Source organism: Halichoeres trimaculatus, unplaced genomic scaffold (assembly GCF_033239565.1).
Source record: "Halichoeres trimaculatus isolate MK-OKI-2021-1 unplaced genomic scaffold, fHalTri1.1 fHalTri1_scaffold_1, whole genome shotgun sequence".
NCBI lineage: Eukaryota > Metazoa > Chordata > Actinopteri > Labriformes > Labridae > Halichoeres > Halichoeres trimaculatus.
Window position 1 is genome coordinate 36,068,209 of NW_027437179.1, and position 19,696 is coordinate 36,087,904.

The 19,696-nt window shown below is 40.3% G+C and overlaps 1 protein-coding gene across 4 annotated transcripts in view; it reads right to left on the reverse strand.

Moving 5' to 3' along the window:
* Positions 1-19,696, reverse strand: part of ephb2b (eph receptor B2b) — a 238,679-nt gene that overhangs the window by 113,151 nt on the left and 105,832 nt on the right. For all 4 annotated transcript variants that reach the window (XM_074669379.1, XM_074669361.1, XM_074669370.1 and 1 more), the window contains exon 3: positions 16,177-16,861. In XM_074669379.1, the coding sequence (XP_074525480.1) occupies positions 16,177-16,861 (685 nt within the window). The remainder of the gene's footprint in view (positions 1-16,176; positions 16,862-19,696) is intronic.

A 19,696-nucleotide genomic window follows, 5' to 3' on the forward strand; every position in this document is an offset into this window, starting at 1 on the left:
CAACCAGCTCCTACAATTAAACCAGGCCACCAGAGCCAAGACTGTTTTCCTGCCTAGCATCGAGAACGCTCATCCTGCACAATTAATGCTATAATTGAGTACAGTGGAGAACGCACAGATTTGGAGCAGGCGTTCTGAATTCTGCAAACAAATATGACAGTTTCTTTTTCTCATGAGGAGGAAAACCAACACTTGGAAAAACGTGAATGTGGTGTGTTGACGTCAAATAAAGAATTAATTATTACTCCTTGTTATTTATTATTTATTACCAGAATCTTTCTAAAGGAGTCTTTAACTTTTTTTTTTTCATGAAACTAACGACACAAACTGAATATCTCAACAACAACTGGTGGTAATGGGATGAAATTTGGTACAGATTTTCATAATGCTCAGAGCAGAAAGCCTACAAACTCTCAAAACCTTATTGCTTTTCTTTTTAATACAGCAAGCAAATAAACATTTCCATGGCTTGTGGAGTGATTTTATATGTGGTTTACGGGGTATTCTTATCAATTTTACCTAATATTAATTTCCAGCAATGACCAGTTTTACAGTGGGTCATTTGGGTGGTATTTCACTTCTTTTTCTTTTTTCAATTTATTTATTTATACTTTGGGGGTGCTTTTATGCCTTTAATAAGATAGTAGAGAGGACAGTGGATAGAGCAGGAAACAGGCCAAGAGTGGGGAGTGGCATGCAGGGAAGAGGCCACAGGCTGGATTTGAACCTGGGCCACCCAAGCAGGACCCCATGGAGCACGACCTAAACCACCAGACCATCTGTGCTCTGGTATTTCACTTTCATTTTATACAGAAATTTAACAGGTTCCATAAAATATTTAGCAGAATATGCAAATCATGTATTGGAATTTGCAGTTTGTGCTGTCCGATTTCTCAAATGTCAAGTTTGCTCTTCAAAATTAACACTAGAATAAACATTTTTGTTTATTATTTTCAGCGTTATTTGTTCCAAGTAATTTAAACATAACAAGGCTGTTAAAGAAAAAAAACTATTTTAATAATCAATTTAGATAAAATAATTGACTTTGTGTGTGTCCCAGAAATCTGTGTCAACTGATTGGTTTGCTCCGAAGTCACATGACTTAAATCAATTGAGGTCACATCCTTTTTGGTGGGAACCTTGAAGAAAGTGTGGCATGTTTTAACTCCTCCCACCAATATTTCATCAGAATGATTGTCATGGGGTGCATTAATTGTTCATAAACTGTGTTACCAACATTTTCTGATGTTCTTACTATAAATTTTATAAAGACCAAACTGTAAAGAAAATGTGCAGAAATATGAGGTGATTGAGGTCAGGTCGGCATGTTGAGGCATGTTGAAGGCCTGCAGTTAGCACAAGGGCCAAAAAATAGAGAAAATGTCAACTGTGTCACTTGGTTTGTCCGGTCAACCATGTTGCCATGTGTTGTCAACAAGATTTTTATGCCATAATTCTTCTAAACTTTGGCTAAACTGTGATATAAATGATGAGGGACATAACTGGGGAGCATAGTATTGCATAGAAATGTTGAATAACTCTAAATTCTGTATGATCTGGATTTCTGTTGGAAAAAAAGTCATAACTTTTGTCCAGGTGACAAAATAGTGCACTATTTTTTTTTATTATTTTACTTAAATTTTCATTACTTAATAATTAATCAGAGTTTAAGATTGCCAGCTAATTAATTCAGTACATTCCAGGTACCAGGTTTTTATTTGAAAGTTATTCCCTCAAAGAGCTGCCATCATAAACTCTTTCTCTTTCTTCTCTCCTGATAAAGACCAGCCTGTGATCTAAATACATCTGTGAGTTCACAGTTTTCCTCATTTTCCTTGCTTTGTCAGAGCACAGGTGTAACTCTTTCATCAACATCTCTCTCGGGTTGTGACATTTAATACAGAGAGTGTCAAAAGCATCTTGTCTGCTTCACGAAAATAACTCACCTGGATTTTCTCAGGAGTCAAGAACACACAAGTTGTGTAACCTGGCAAAGAAAACAACGTTGAACCCTGAAGAGTAACATTCAACAGGAGAGAGCTTAACTCTACATCAATGTGGCCTTAGAGGCATGTGTTCAATTTCAAACTCAAACACCAGCAGGAAATCTCCCGGGGAGGATGATGACAGAAACTTTTGCTCTGCCGGTCCAACTTTTTGAGTTGACATTAGGCAGTGGGTTTCTAAACATTTTGGAATTAAATCCCAAAGTCAAATAAATCTGAATATAAACTGCTTGATTCAGTTGTTGATTTAGCTCAAACACTGCGGAGGCCCCCGGTGGGGAGATAAGCCGGTGTTGACACGATCACTTCACAGGGATTCACTGAGGTTAACAGAGATGTTGCCCTTGAATGCAAGGATACTTTCTGTTTGTTGGTTTTTCTTATTTGGTCCCAGACTCTGGAATTACCTGTTAATTGAACTCAGTCTCTGTTTTCCTTTGAGAACAGCAGGGTGTAGTCAGTGAATCTAAATCACTTTGATTGCCAAGCGATTAAATGCACAGGAATCCATCCTAGTGCCACTAGAGGAGGGTTATATTGACAGGCTGGAGATTTACGGAGCGTGCTGACTCACTGTACAAGGAAAGTGGACCTCTGAAATGTGTGTCCACTCCTTAATCAAAGTAAAAAGATCTTTTCCTGTAAGTTGCGGCAGATATTAGAGAAAAATACTGTTAAAATGACCTAAAAAATCAGTTGCAATGAAGATTTTTCAGTCAGTGTTCCAACTTTTTTGGATTTGACGCTATGTTTAAAAGCAGAAAAGTGACATCCTCACAGATTATAGTTAAAATGTGAAAAGATTTTTCTTTGCCTCATGAACTTAAGATGACAACCCTGCTTTTTGAAATTATATAATGTGTTTTGAAAGCAGCTGTATATGGAAATCTCCTCAGAGAAGAAGAGAAAGTAATCCCTCAGTTGAAGTCTAACATCAAATCACAGAATCCTTTAGATAAGAAGTTCATAGCAGGAATATTCTCTCCCTGTGATGTGTTCCTTCAAGATAGCTCAAAGGATGTGATCTCTCTTGGTTATTAGAGCAGTGTGTTGATGGATGGTGAGGCACGATGCACTGATAAGAGAAGTCTGAAGTGAAAAAAAGAGAAACCCGAGCTACTTGTGTGTCCTTGTTAATATTTTCTACGCCTGTAGCCTTTCCACTCTGATGTGTCTCTACCCTGCCATCGCTCAGCCTCACCCAGGCAGACGTTTAATCTTTAATCACCTGAAGTTTAACAGGCCAGAGATCTTTGTAGGCGGGTGGTGTTACTTATTTTAGACTCCATTACACTCCCAGAGTCACTGTTACATTGTGCTAAGTCAAAGTGTGAGGTCGTGCACACTGCAGTCAGATAGTTATGTAAGCGGCTGTCATCAGCGTTCCTTAAAGGGAAGCTACGGTGGCCCTGAAGTGCAAAATACGACAAAAAAAAAGAATGTGGTAAAAAGAAAATAGAAAACTGCAAAAAAGACATCACATTAAAGAAGAAAACATGACAACAACAAAAAGAAAAAAAAAATGAAGGTGAGCTCACAACACCAGGAACAACCCACACAAAGAGAACACACAAACAAAAAAGGCATCACAAATAAAACCACACAAACAACAACACTGAAAATATGTATCTAAAGCAATGTTACAACAAAGAAGACATTAAAAACACTAAAAGATGGGATTACAAAAAGAAAATTCAACAACAAAAAAGACAACATGGCAACTAAGAAGAAAAAAGCCAAAAATAAAACATAAAAAAAGCGCAACAAAAACAAAAAACAACACAAAAAGACATGAAAAAACTAAAAGATGGGACTACAAAAATTAAATTCGAAAACAACAACAAAGAAGACATGACAACCAAGAAGAAAAAAGCAAAAAAAAAAAAGACAAAAAGACTTGAAACAACGAAAAGATGGGACTACAAAATGAAATAAAAAAAACAACCAAGAAGACTTGACAACCAAGAAGAAAAAATAAAAAAAGCAAAAAAGCAAAAAACAAAAACAACACAAAAGACTTGAAAAAACTAAAAGATGGGACTACAAAAAAAGATATTCAAAAAAAAAACAATCGAGAAGACATGACAACCAAAAAGAAAAGAGCAAAAAAAGAAAACGCAACAAAAAAAACAAAAGACATCACAGAAGACACAACAAAACTTAAAAATGCAACTTCAAAAAGAAAATCCAAAAACAACAATAAAGAAGACATTGCAATGAAGAAGAAGAGTAAAACAAACAAAAGAAAAGAAAATTCAACTACAAAAACAAAAAAATACAACACAAAAGGAGACATGACAAAAACAAAAAAGACACCAACAACAACAAAGAAGGCACACTAACAAAGAAGACACATTAAAACGGGATTTAGTCAAAAAGCAAACAAAAGAAAGAAAAACATACAAAAAAAAGAAAATCACAAGAAATAAGAACAAAAAAAATAGATCACATACACAACTACAACACAAAACTTAAAACAAGCAAAAAGGGTAACCCTATGTTGTTGCATTTTAATTTTGTTGTGTCTTCCTCACTTATATCATGTTTTTATGTCCTCTTGTTTTCTTTTTATTTTTCGTGTCCCCCTTTTTTTTTAAATTATTTTTTGCACTTCAGGGCCACAGTAGAAAACACCTGTCAAATAATTCAAATGAAGCGAGCTGCAACACAATGAATAGCTGTTAGATTATATAACCAACAGATGTTTTTGTAATTTCAGCTCAGGATTGTTGGACACACACTTCCAGGTGGGGAGTGTTTTTCTGTGTGGAGTATCTTGTGCTGTAGTCATACGACGTATGAGAAAGACCATCCAGTGTGAAGTAGAATATAGACTCTGTTCTCTCAGCTTCTCAGCCAGTGACCGAGGGGTTAACTGTGTGTGAACAACTGTGCTCATCTCTCACATACTACAGCTGCAGAATCCACGTGGCACATCTAAGAGACGTCCAGAAAGGATAAGCTTTCTCTTTGCTTTTACTTTTAGAGTAGCTGTAATCTAGGTCAGTGGCATGCAACACAAGACGCCACAGTTTCTCTCAATGTTGACCGAGTTCTTATACATGATTGGAAAACAAGGTCACCGATACTCAGGAGGGATTCCTGTCTTAAACAGTGGGCTCAATTGTTTCTCATCTTTTATCTAGACAGATGCTTGATCCATCAGTCTCTCTTATAGCTGAGAGAAAGAGGGAGAGAGGGCCTGAATCCTCTCATAAGTCGAGGACATCTGAGAGAGGAGCTGATGGGGATGTTTTGACAAAGCCCCGGCCTTGTCCCTGATGAGAAAAAAGAGGCGCATATGGAAGGATCTGGATATACCGTGCAGCTCTCATTTCCTCAGCGTCGGGCTGGCCTGTCCAAGGCGAATTCATCATGAACAAAACCATAAGTTCTCAGGGTTTTCACCTTGCTCTGCTCTCGTGGAGACACACCAGAAAACTGACTGTGGTAATCAGGCTGTCTGGTATCTCAGAGCGAGACAGAGAAAGGTGTCACAAGCAAGATCCAGAGCTCCAGGAGGCCTCTACTGTGGATGATGTGACCAGTAATGTCTGGAAAAAAGGTGATGGGATTATGGGTGTCTGAATCTGAGATTCAATAGATGGGCCAGGGTGATGAGGAGTGTGACAGAAGGGCATCTGGAGCAGAGCCCGACATGTGCAAAAACATGTGGGAAACGTTTTCAGGCTTAACAGGCCGTGATCTCTGAGTTCAGGGATCGCAGGTCACGTTATCACATCCGCATATGATGGATGAGCTGTGAAAACGAGGATGATCAAGTGTTGGTGGGGGGAGATGAGATTTCTTTGTGTTCACATGACTGGGCACTCAAGTGAAGTGCAAACGTGTTCCTGTAAAGTCATGTGATTTACACTCACTGTGTTTAAAATGAAGTTTAAGGGTTGTATGGGAAATAAACCCCCATAAGATGCCTTTACTTTTGTTTTTGAATGATTGTGTTCCCTCCTTCTCTTGCTTTTAAGTTTACAGTATTTTACAGCTACAGTAATTCAATTAACTAAAGTCCATTTAACATCACTATTCTGGCCAGCAGGTTATGTTACCTCTTCTTGGTGAGGTTGGAATTGTTAGATGAGCACTGGTAGGTCCTGTTTAGGAGGTTTTCGTGAATGATTTCCTGTCCTGCTCAATCTGCTTTTTGTAAATTGATGCATCACAGCTGCAGCAAAATCAGGAGGCTTGCATATCTGATGCGTCTGATGCGTTCAGCTGGAGCAGGGGAGCAGCCAGATCTCTTAAAAGCAGAGTCAGCGTAAGGTGGCACATTGACTTGTACTGAAACCTATCGGTGCTGTGACAGAACAGAGACACATCTGGTGTATTTTGACTAAGCGTAAATTAGCAGCAGCTCACCTCTCAGCCCTGTTGGATACTTTTGCTTATTTCAGGCACTGACTTTAAACATGAAGCTGTTGTGTGCATTACATTTGCTGTTTTTAACCTGTTCTTTTTCCAGGGTTTGTTTCCAAAAAGTGAAATCTTCAAATATACTATACTATACTCTTGCTATCGACAAAGGGTCTGCAACCTGTGGCTCTGTAGCCTTAAGGAGCTCTTTGTCTCCTTTGCAGTGGCTTCCTATATCTAGAAAAAAAATATTAAAAAAATAACATTTATTTTCTTACAGAGGATATTAATAATTAAAGACATTGACACTAAATAAAATCATGTTTTCACATTTTGTTTAAATAAATATTCATCAATATTCATCAAATCTTTCAAATTTCTAAAAGTTCATTCTTTCTTTTTTTTTTTTTTAATGTTGAAAACTTGCATTAATGTTTTGATATTTTGGCAACTTTTGCAATAAAATAGTTTTTTAAAAAAAAAAATATTAAATATCAAATTTTTCTGAAATTTAGATTTTTTTTTAATTAAATTGAATTTTTTCCATTTAAAAAAAATTGCAACTTTTTTGAAATTTTAATCTTCAGAATGTCAAAATTTTTAAAATTTATTTGAAATAATAAAAACTATGACATCACATCTATAATTTAATAAATAAAAAAATCTTGTTTGGATAATTATTCACTGGGTTTTAATAATGTATAGAATTCATGGTAGTAGTACACACTTAATTTTCTTTATTGTGAAGATAAAGTAGATTTTGTAGCTCTGAAATGACTTCAATCCAGGTGAGCTGAGGCAAAATTGCTCCTGTGAAAGTAAAGGTTGCCTAGTCCTACTATAGACAAAAAGAAAAGTCTTGTGGACAAGAACCCTTGAAGAATCCTATCAGGAGTAATCCTTTGGTGTTGAGCATCAATGATAAACTGCTTAATTTGTTACAGTTTTAATCATCTTAACACACTAATAAGGTCTTTTACATGTTTGACAACATGGTGATCATTACTGTGCTCATGTTTTTAGTGATCTAGTCCTGTCTCTGAGTGGAACAGACTGGCAGAGGGAGAGAAAGGCACCTGGCCATCCTGAAATCCCATCAGAGTAGGAGAGTGAGGGAATAAAGCATCATGAATGTTCCCTGGGGTCTACAGAGCTCCTGATGCTCCAGCATCCTGCCCCGTGCTCAAACCAGAGAGTAAACCTCCTCTTATCTCATATCACAGAGAGTTTATTGGCTCTTGAAGGAACGATCAGTCATTAATATTGAGTGATATTGACGATGATGCTTAAATGAAGTCGTGTTGTCTCTGATGCTGTGGAACAGACACACGGTGCGGAGCTGAACATCTGTTCGTCTGTTAATTTGTATTCCTTATGCTGAACTAAACAGCTCCTTACAGCAGCCATCAATCCAAAGGAATAAGTGTGGCTTTTACTTTAACATAACATTGTGCAGAGGCTGTTTATTGTGCAGGCAGGCTGTTGACATTTCCCTCCGTCTCTCTCGGTCTGTTCCTGCAGAACAATGCAAACCTTCCTTCATCTGGCTCTGCACAATGCACAATGCAGCAGAAGCCTTGAGGGGGTGTGTTTGTTTTGCTCCGCTTTGTGTCTTGTTCCAGCGCAGAGGACAGTCATCCAGCCATCAGCGCGCCTGCTCCCCACGTGTGCTGTTAGTCAATTAGAGCTGCCATTAAAGACAGCGGCACCCTGGGAAATAAAGGCAGCGGCGTGGATTTGTCTGTGCTACGCTGATTTCCGCCCCTTAAACCCTCTCCAGACGAGGAGGCTCTAATAATTGGGATTCTGACAGTGGGTTAGGGGGACTCATTTCCTGCCCTCGCCTCCGCCCCTTCTCTTCTCCAAGCAATCATGTCTACCCAATCACGTCCGCCGGCACCTACCTTTGCTCCAGAGCCCCCTAACTCTCTTTATCTACCACCACGTTTGGCTGAAGAATTACTAAAGCCTTTCCTCCTTAATCTAATTGCTCTGGGTGCACCGGCAGGAACTTTGCTTCCAAGCAGCTACCACAGATGCCGACCTCACAAGGTGACTGGCACTAAAAGGAGCACGAGTGTTGTTCCAGTCCTCAGCGGAGTGACCTATAAAGGCTTTTCATCTGTGTGACTAACTGACCCACTGGGCAGTGTATCGTGCATGTTGGGTTGAATTTATTTCACAGCAGAACTGACTCTGGGAGATTTTTGCATGGTCACCCCTGTGAGACAAGTGTGGAAGAGTTGACCTGGTTAACAGGTTCACTGGATAGAACAACTTCTTCTCATTAAACGCAGCAATAAGTTCTCTGGCTCAGTGCAGAAATGACACAGCAGGTGATCCTCTTGCACTACCTCTGGACGACGAGCTATTACTCATGTTTTTTTTAAATGCCCCATCGAATTAAATCAATTCAACTGGCGGTTGGGACCAAACATAACCTGAACAGTTGTTAAAGACGTCATTGTCATACAAACTGTCCATGTCTGGTGTTGTTTGAGAAGTTGCCCTTTGGTTGAAAGGTGCTGTGAGGACAGGCTGAAGTTAATCATTTCATAAAGAAACCAAACATTTACATAATATGAAGCTTTTAAAACACCAAATAAAACAGTTTTAGTCAAAAATTGGCATCTCACTTCTGTTCCTTGGTGAGCAGAGTGTTGGGGGAGGGGCCTGTTGAGCTGGTAGCTTTACATAACACTATCTTCATTGTACGTGAAAATGAGAGATGGCTATTACTGTATTATTCTCTTGAACTTGAGCTTTCTTTTGTTTCCTAGTTGAGCCGATACCTTGAATCCATGAACGTCACATACCTGTTTCTGCTTTTTTTGGGTGTTTTCTCCATCTTTGGGGATTAAAAGCAATCACTGTTTTGCATCTTCCATCAATTTTGACAGTTTAGCTCACTGTAAGTAGGAGACAATCAATTTGAGTCCCAGCAGCTTAAAGAAACTGTGAGGATCATCTGTATGGTGTTGATTGCAGTGACACCTGTGGCTGGTATCAGTACTGATTTCCCTGTTTCCACCAAGCAGTTCAGTTCGGTTCATCTTAGCACGGCACACATTTTACGGTGTTTCCACTGACTAATCCTCAACAGATCCCAAATCAACCGAGATGAGCCGTCCCACTTTTTGGGACCCTTCCTGACGAAACCAATTTGATCTCGGAAGGTAGAGCTACAACACACAGCCTTCTCTGAAACAAGGCTTGATTTTATGCTTGGTATCAATGAGCCACATGTCAATCACAAAGAAGACAAACTGGTGGATGTTTCCCATCATTTCTCTTTGTTTACTGCGTCACATTTTTCGTTTTTGTTGGATTTATTAGCGGGGTACACTGTGTTGCGCTGCTGTGGCGTCACGCTATTATTTAGCCGATGTAGCTATCAGCATCAGGCTTACACGCTACCTACCACGAGCAGGCATGGTTGGCTGTGGAAACACAAACAGGACCGGGCTTAACCAAACCCGTACCAATCCATGCTGATCGAATGCTGATTGAAACCGACTACTTGGTGGAAAGGGGGCTTGGGACTCAGTTTCCCATGAGCACCATCACCCACTGTCGTAAAGACGTACCTTTTGCCAAAGCTGAATTGAGCTTTTTTTATTTTAACTCTACCTTTTTATATTCAAGACGCAAAGCAATGAGGTAATTTCTTTACTTGTAGTTACCTAGAGCTTTTGTTTGAAACATGACGACAAGTGAACTTTGTAAACTCAGTTTGTAGTTTGGTGTCCAGAAGGTGAGTAGACTATCAGTTTAGCGCTACTTACAGCCTGATGCTATGAGACGTGTCTATAATATGTTACATTAAAGAATCCTAGTTATGTCCTACCAGTGCTCATCTACCAACTCCAACCTCACCAAGCAAAGCTAACGAAACCTCACTTGGTATAGTGTTGGCGAAGGGCCAAGTCATCCCTGGACACTAAGGACTTGCAGTTAGAACTAACAAATTTTGACACCGATAATCAAATTTCAAATCATGGATCATATAAAAGGCAAATATACAATAGTGAGACTATTTCAAGATCACTAAGAAAATCTTAACAAGGCTTTAGTGGTATCACCAACTGTGCTTCTGTTTTGTGAGATTAACCAAATGTTTTCAATTTATCACTGGTTACCTAACTGCAGAACTCCATATGTGTAAAACTAGCCCTTCAGAAGTACCAACATCCATATAGTTTAAAGCTTTGGAACAAAACTCAACTCCTCTGTTTTTTACTGTTCTTTGTGCAAAATGCTGTCCTTGTTTTTTCCTCTGAATGTTTCCTCTGATTGGTTTGTCTCTCTTCTCAACAGTATTTTCTCAGCACATAAGCAGAGGAGCATGCAGAAAATGTGTCAGTTGTGCTTCTTTATCTGCCGTTGTGATGGGAGATGTTATTTGTTGACTCGTCTCCCTGCAGATCTGGGTCACAGGGCCACACAAACCAAGCTGTTTGTTTTCTGCTGCTCTCTGAACACAGTCATCAACAGAAAACACGACCAAGAGATGAATCAAGCTCCGTCAGATTTTCCATCTGTCTCTTGGCTACTTTGCCGTGAAGCTACAGTGGAGACCTTTGAACTCACTGTGGCGTGGGGTTAGATGATCAGATTACAGTTAGAGACACACATAAGCAACGATCGGGGAGCTTCGAACATCGCTCTGAAGGGAGTTCTTTCATTCTGCAGGGAGGGGAACAGTGTGTCTCTGTGGTGCAGCATCTTCACACAGCTCTGATGGGAAGAAAGATCCCTCTTTTTAAAGGATGTCTCTGCAGAAAAGCTGTAGTGGGGCTGCTTCACTCTGAGGGAACATAATCTTACTTGTAAGACAATGGCTGAGAAAAAAAAGGGCTCGAAAACTCGATGTAAGCACCCCCTTCTGCTGTCAATATTTTGACAGAATTCATGACAGCGTAATTATTTGCCGGGATCCCTGCCAAGGATTTAATTGTTACATGCGTAATTACACGTTTGGATGTGGGGATGTTGGAACAAAGCATTGCTAGTGTTATTAATACGACAGTACAAATAGAGTCTTTCATCCCGGAGTCTTAATGCTGTCTCTGCGGCTCCATAATCCAGCTATGAAAGAGGATACCTCCAAACCCTCAGAGGGCACCTCTCTCAAATCAATTCATTACCCCATAATATCGGCAGGCAAAGGCACATCTTTCATAGATCAATTCATTACCCATCGTCTGGCAGTTGAAAGGCGCTGACTGACCACAGTTTGAGCGCTGATATCAGCTTTCAGCGTTTAGAACGATGACTGGCGAGCAGACCAAGTGGTCGCATGTTTCCCTCAGAGGGAGGCTTTCCTAACAATAGAGGAGCCATGAATAGTATCTTTCTCTACTTAATGGTTTTATTTTGTATCTTGCAAACATCTGCACTTCCTCGTTGTTTGCACTGCGCCTCATAACTATTGTATGGAGCCATAAAATCCATCTCTGTGCGTGGCGGTTTGCTGCATGCCACAGCTGCACTCTCTGTTAATGCATTCTTTTCATAAAGCTTTAATATTCAGCCGGTGTGTCACATGATCGGGGAGGACCGGAGCTCTGCCTTTGAGAGATACTGGATGTGCTCCTGACAGAGTCACGACGGTACGTCTCTGAGCCCTGCAGAGCTCCAATCTATATTGTTCAGCGCTGCAGAGGGGGTGATGAAGACGAGAGCATGCAGGCGGTGAAGATTTGCTTCTCTGCTCAGTGTGTGAAGCCGGTTTGAGAGACATAAAGAGAGGGATGGGGAATTGAGATGCACAGAAATGCCCTTCCTCTTTAACTCTGACAAATAAAGAAACAATAGAGTGAAATACTGCAGTTAATCTAACTTGTGTTAATTAGAAACTTCAGAAAAATATATGAAAGTAAAAAAATAGATTTCTGAAGAAGAGAGGAAAATTTAAAAGTGAGTTGTACATGCAGGACACACTCACACTTACTGTCCTGTGTAATATGGGTAATGTCCAATATATTTTATTTGTCATTGCCTTTGGTGTGTGTGTGTATCTGTTTTAATGTAGACTCTTACTTATTAATACATAATACAGACATTTTATTTTTGGATACTAATGCAAGGGAAGTTGGGAGAGGCAGAATTTGTGACAATAAATTGTGGATGCTATCTTCATATCTTATGGGGGAAAAAGGGGGAGGGGGTGACTTGGGGCTATGAATAATTATTATTTGATAGATTTATAATACCCAAGTCTTTTTTTCGTACAAAATCCCCAAACTCCTTGACTCATGAGGATCTTTTTTAGGTAGAGGTACCTTGTTTCATTTTAGCAGCTGTAGAAGCAAAGATCTGCAATAAAGGCTAACTAGCAAGCTAGCTAGCTGGTTAACATCATTTCTCATCATTTAGGTGAAGTTAACACTTGGTACTACAGTCGTGTCATTTGTTTTTCTCATCCTGTTTCATTTTATAGTGAAGTCTCTCCTCTCGTTCTAGCCTTTATGCCTGTGATCCCCACCCTCACTGTTTTCACCTGCACCCCATATCCTTGTGTATATAGATCAGAGTCCTGAATCAAAGTTATTGATTGGTGCTGAGTTATTTTGTTTGTTTGTTACTTCCTTGGTCAAGTTGTTTTCCAGAATTGCTGTGATTTTGTTTGTTACATTTTTCTTAATTTTTATAGTGATATTCTGTTCATATTATATCTTTTTGTTTGTTTGCTTTTTTTTATGTTATTTTTTGGGGGGTCTTTTTATGCCTTTAATTGTAGAAGACAGGACAGTGGATAGAGCAGGGAACAGGGTAAAAGTGGAGAGTGACTTGCAGGCAAGGTGCCACAGGTTATATCCTAACCCCTTGGCCGTCCACTCAAGGGCTTATCTCATGGGGCATGCTACCTCGACCGCTAGGCTATCCCAGCACCCAGCTACTTAGTCTTGTTAGTAACTCAAATAAAGACACTATTTTTTTGTTGCAACTTTTGAATTGTGGGGTGAACTTCTTGAGTTGATTCTTGTCAGTTACTGAATCTATAGCTGTGTCCCAATTCAGGGGCTGCAGCCTACGGAGGCTGTAGCCTTCGGAGGACCCAGCCTTTATAGCCTGCGTAGACCGCAAAGGCCGAACTGAATTGAGACGGTCTGGTCTACGAAGCATTTCCTGTTTGTCACCCTCGACGTCACACAGCGCCGCCCTCACCTGTCAGGCTTTCATTACTTTTAAACACACGAAAACCAAAACCTCACATTTAAACAGGATGATTTCTACTATCTTTTTATTACTTTGCGTTGTTATTATTATTATCATTATCATTATCATTATCATCATTTTTATTATGATTATCCCTATTGATAGAGTATAGATCTACCATTTACATGAGAGTAAGGCAAAAACGTACATTTTCAACATTTGATCAAGTGCTGGGGTGATGATAAATAAATAAGTATAAAATAAAAGCTGCTGAAATGAATTAATGTCTTTTGTGAATTCCCTGTAAAAAATACATAAATAAATAAAAAAAACTCCAAGTAAGTTTTTTTCCCAAGAGAATTTACATTTATGGACATATTTTTATATAATAATGAGAATATTCATAAAGAACTGTTTTTCCACAGTATATTAATTGAAAAGAGCCCAAACAACACATTTTCTTACACAGAGAAACAAAATATTCTTTCACGTTTTAGAAACACAATCACATAGTTGTTGCCAGAAATCCTTCATATCTGTATAAATCAGGACTCCTTTTGGAGTTCGGCCGTGTCCATCATGTTCGGCATTCATACGCAATGAATCTTGGGATATGTGAGGCTATGAAGGATTCACCGAACCCGTCCTTCGCGGCCCCCGAAACGGAGGACGGATTCGTCGGCCGCATTTGGAGGAGCCTCCGTATTGGGACAGCCTCCGACGCACCGCTGTGACGTAATCGGTCTTCAAATCTAGCCTCCGTAGGCTGCAGCCCCTGAATTGGGACACAGCTTTTCTCTTCAAATTGCAGCTTCTACTTCACCCTTTGTTTCACGATGGGTGGTAAACGACATGAGGAACCTCTACTGCCCCCTGCTGTGAACCAGGAGTTGAATTGGGGCCTATTTTCAGAACAACTTAAATTTCACATTTTTAATAAGATTGCTAGTATCAGTACTAAGCTATTGCAAAAGCCCTGATTGTATTTGGTAGTATTGAATGGTTTTGATCTAAAGTCTCTTACTGATGATGCAGCATGTGTTAAAATCTTTCGGATATGAAGACAATTTTTGATATTTACATTTAAAATGCCATTTTTTAAAAACATTCTTTCATATAATACTGTTAATTTTATTAACTAATGTTGTACCCTCTTTGCTCTTGGATTTTGTACATTTTCTACTCTAGAATTGATGTTGTTATTGTAGATTTCTGCATATTGAACATCAAATGAATACATTTGAATTCCCGCTTTTTCAAAGTCTGATTTTTAGAGCTATTACTGCCATAGAAACCTGAATTACAACATAAACTGATGTTAGAAGTAGACAGATCCCTTGCCTAGTGGAGTGCAGACATTCAGCGCATACCTTCCTTTCAGCACTGGCAGACTTTAGATGTATAACATCTTTTAGCATAAACAGAACCGTTTGACATAAGACCCTCCTGAGATGTCCCAATCCACCAGGACTCAGTGAATCACATGTAGGTCAGAAAAAAGCAAGCTATTTTCTGTCATTTTGTCCCGATGTGGATGCAGAGGAGCGATCTTTCTGCATGCAGTTTACAGGCCTGTATTCCTCCAGGAGGAGCCGTTGACTGTCCTCATTAGTAGTCATTGAACGAGCCTCGGCTGTGTTTGTGAGGCAGCACCCATCACATTTCCCTTCCCAGCACACACACACACACTCACATACACACAAGGGGGGGATGTGTTGTAATTACAGGCAGGCATAAGAGAGGCAGCAACAAAACCGATCCAAAACGCAGGTGGGAGGTTTGTTGTGCCGGGCAGAAGCAGCACGACGGCGGCTTGCAGGGGAACACGCTGTCGTGCTGCTTCAAGTGATCAAGATCCCTGCGCACGTTGACCAAATACCACCTGCCAGAGTGAGGAATAGGGCACGGTGCACATAAATGTTGGGCTGAAAAGGAAAAATTGATTTGCCTGAGAGGGATTTCAATAGCAAAACGCAGGCAATTTTAAAAAATATCCTCTTTGTCCTCGTGGATGGGAGGACGCTTCCTACCAACAAAAGGTCAGGGAAGAAATCTACAGCTCGCAAATCGCTCTTGAATTTCAGTCAAGCACAAGTTGTGTCACAATTGTAGATGGGTATAACATATTCAGTCTGACATGACCTACCAAAAATACGGACGCACTTAAGAGCTGTTAAACAGATTTTGTTACAGCAAAGAAAAGATTAAGATCTTTACATGTAAAAATATTTGATGGCAGCTGAGGAGAAGCAAAGACTTCTTGTTCTGTTGACACAACGTGAAAAGGCAGCAGCTTATTTTCAGATCAAACCCTCGCCACAGCTATTGTGTGAAAAGCCACATTCAGCCGAGTGTTTACGTTGGGAAATAAACACCTTGCAGGATAATCATCTTTATAGGAACATGATGATGGCTCCAGCTGAATAATCGATGCACAGAGCGCGCACCATTCATCCTGTTTTTTAATACGTCTCCAGCTCGTAGCATCAATTAAACGGGAATGAATGGATCCGAGGTGCAGCTTAAAGCAAAGACAGCACTGCCAGACGTAAACACAGTATCGATCCTGTGCTTAAGTGTTGGGATTACCCTGTTAGAAAGGCAGAGAGGACTGGATCATTACTGGAGGAAAACATACCTCGACAAACAGTCCCGTTCTCAACGGCCTCGTTCCCGGCCTTGCACATGCAGCGCCCGATGGGAACCATCCACTCGCCGTCTCCGTTGCAGTACAGCTTAATGGGCACATCCACCTCCTCTGCGTTGGGGATGCAGACGCCTCTCGCTGCCACCAGGGAGGTGCTCTCTGCGCCTGAGAGCGTCTCCTGGAAGAGAGCTCCGTTTGTGATGATGCGAGGACACTTTCGGTAGAACACTCGCACGGCGATGAGCGACATGCAGCCGCCGTAGTCCTGGAAGGCTAGGTAGAAGCCGTTTCGCGACACAGGACCAAAGCTTCGCACCTCGGTGTTGATTTTCATCACTCTGCCTCCGAGGTCAACCTGAGAGAAGCTCTCGTCTGCTGCGATGGTGTCCACTTTGATCCACGGGTTCTCCATCCACGCCGGTGAGTTCCTCGTCGCCGTGTCGGAGTCAGACTCATAGTAGTAAAGGTTAAACGTCTCTTTACAGGAGCCGGGGACGTTAGGAATGCTACTGCAGTCCCTCACTGAGAACTTCATCTCAACGTGGATCCTCTGAGCTCCACGGCGCCGGATGTACTTCGTCCGTACCCAGTTGTTCTGATTGTTGTCGAAAACATTGCAGACCTGGTACGTCCGGATGGTGTTCATGTTCTCATCGTAACCGCTCACCTCCTCCCACTGCAGGCCAAGCACAGACACAGACAGTCAGTTTAAACATTTAACATTTGATTGCCTTGAAAGCAGTCTGAGTTTTATGATTGGTAATTGAAGCAGAGCACAGTCAACCTGATCCATTCAATTAAGTGTTATTCAGCTGTAAAGCAGAGAGCGGTCTGCACGTTTCCTGTTAATATAAACCGTCTCCAAGCTCCTGCTGAGGCCTATTTGGCAGCAGGAGCAGAGATGTTTTCATGCTCACTTTATACCACTTTGATTACTGAGAGTAATCAGCTTAAAGCAATATTTTGATTAAATAGATTACATGGTGCAAAGCAACAAATATCTCTAATAACAGCGTTTACATGATGCATTAGAGTAATCTAAAGATATAGATAAGAAGCAGCCTTTCTAACTTCTTGAGAGCCGACTTGAGAAGTCTGCACTGTCACCTAAGATCGCTCTGCTCTTGTTTAAAACTGATGCCCAGGATAACTGCAACACTGGTATGAATCAAGTGGAAACCCTCCTGAGCTGGAAATGGAAGCCAACGTTGATGCCATGTTCCTCAAAGTACTGCAAAAGTAAGGTTGCCCTTTTTCACCCTGTTTTTAAAGTGCTATCTTCAGAGCAGAAAACATAAGTTCACAGTTTGATATTATAAGTGTTATTCATTTACTCATGAGAATTTTTTTACCACTGTCAGACAACTAATCCCCTCGTTGGACCATGAAGCCATGGAAAAAGTGTGTGCTTCAGTTTCATTGATGCAAGAATGTCAGTTGCTCACCATACCTGGTCTCTAAGGTTGGTTAGTGTTCCCTAAACATTGATTTATTTACAGCTGTCAGTGCACAAGACTCAATACTGTCCTTGTCAATATCCAGCTCAAAAGACGGTGAGCTGTAGTGATCCTACATCCAACCATTAGAGGAGTGAGCTTTTAGGAGGCATCCCCCAAAATCTTTCTTCTCTTATTGTATTACAAGTATTAGTTTACAAATCATCTTTTGTCAATACCATCACAAATGAAATCTAGATCCATGAGAACCTTTTGTTAATAGTCTGAGCATCCAGCTAAAGAATGTGTCCTGAATGTGCTCTCTGAGCTGGCACTATTATTTGCACTTTGAGTTTCAAATGGCAGTAGATTTGATAGCTCATATTTAAGGTGAATACAAGGTGTGAGAGGTGAGTTTTATGCAGTGTGTTATATATTTTCATAATAACTGACGTAGCTCAGCATTTATCTAGTCTTGGGTTGTGTACTTGTACAGTCTCAGGGTTGATGTATATTTATCTGGCAGATAGAAGGATAGCTTTTGTCTCCAGCTTGTGTCTGTGAGGTCTCTTTAAACCCTCTATAAACTTTCACCCAGTCCCCCAGCTCCATGCTCTGATTCAACAATCACACACTTTGATAGCACATCTCACTGTAACCTGACACCAGTTGTGGGTTGAGACAGTGGTGTCAGTCATGTCTTTTGGCCAATAAATCTCAGGTGTTTAGTTTAACTCAACCTCTGTATAGGCGTAACAGTGGCTGTTATAAAATTGTATTGCGCCCGGATATCAGGGCTCATCCTTTTGGGACCAGCGCTGTAAACCTTACCTGTGATCTTCTTGTGATCTTTGGTAGATTTTATTAAAAGTGAAAGAATCTGTTGTTTGAGCATTAAGGGCGCAGCCATTTGAATTGTTTTGTACTCAAGCGCAGTTGCCAGCCAGCGGTCACACTACTCCAGTATAAACCAGACTATAGGCACAGGTATGGCCCACCTACGCCATTGTGAAGCATCTGTTTACATGAAGCCTGATCTCATCAGAGTCAGCACCATGAGACACAGAGAGCACTACTACAACTTTAGAAACTTTTGGCTCAAGTTAAGCCATTTTGGTTGGACACAGCTCTCCAACACCCTGCTATTGTTTCAAACAACTGTCAAGAGGAGCAGTCACAGCGATCATTAGGGATGGGTACTTTAATAGGTACCGACCGAATTCTGTCAAAAGTACCGGGTATCAATTCTTGTAAAATCAAAAGGTACCAAGTTAAGGTACCTAACTGCATCCTTGTGACTGCAAGGGAGTTGGTGATTTTCCAAACTGGACATGAACAAAGCATTGCAAGTTTATGTATTGTAAAAATGAATGTTTTAAATAGGAAAAAAAAATCATATTTTATCATTATACAAATTAATAATTTTTTACTACATAAACATAAAAAAGTACCATATTTTTTCAAATATGAAAGGCCCCCATCCCTAGTGATCATCATCATTGAGCATACCAGGGTTGAAGCATGCCTAAGCACGGTATGGTTAGCCAGTGTGTGCTCAGTGAAAGTGCATTTAAAGCCAACACTAGGAACTTCTCTTCAATTTGGCGCCCCCTGTGGACACAGAAGTACCTCATATCTTTTTGCTTATTATGTCTCCTGCATGTGTAGGTGGCGTTTGCCAGATACCTACCCTGCATCTGCAATTTTAAGACATTAAAAAAGATCACATAGAAAAAGTGAGACATGTTGCTAACGGTATGATTTGCTTTTTTAGGTCAAAGAAAAAATGTTGGTGCTAATTTCCATTAAGAATGTAAGAATTCCTCCCTGTAGCTTTAAATCTTTTAAACTGGTGGACATCTGTTACCTGGCTCCTCCTACCACAGCTTACCCTGCTTCACAGTAGTTTGCTTTGTGTGGTTGTTTTTGTAGAACTACTCTCCAACATGTAGCTTCAGATAATGGACAAACGTGTTTTAGATTTAAGTATTTTTTAAACTCCATTTGGGAAATTACTGCATTTTGGGATGTTAGAGAGTATAAACCCTCCTTTGAACACACATATAGCTTTGAAG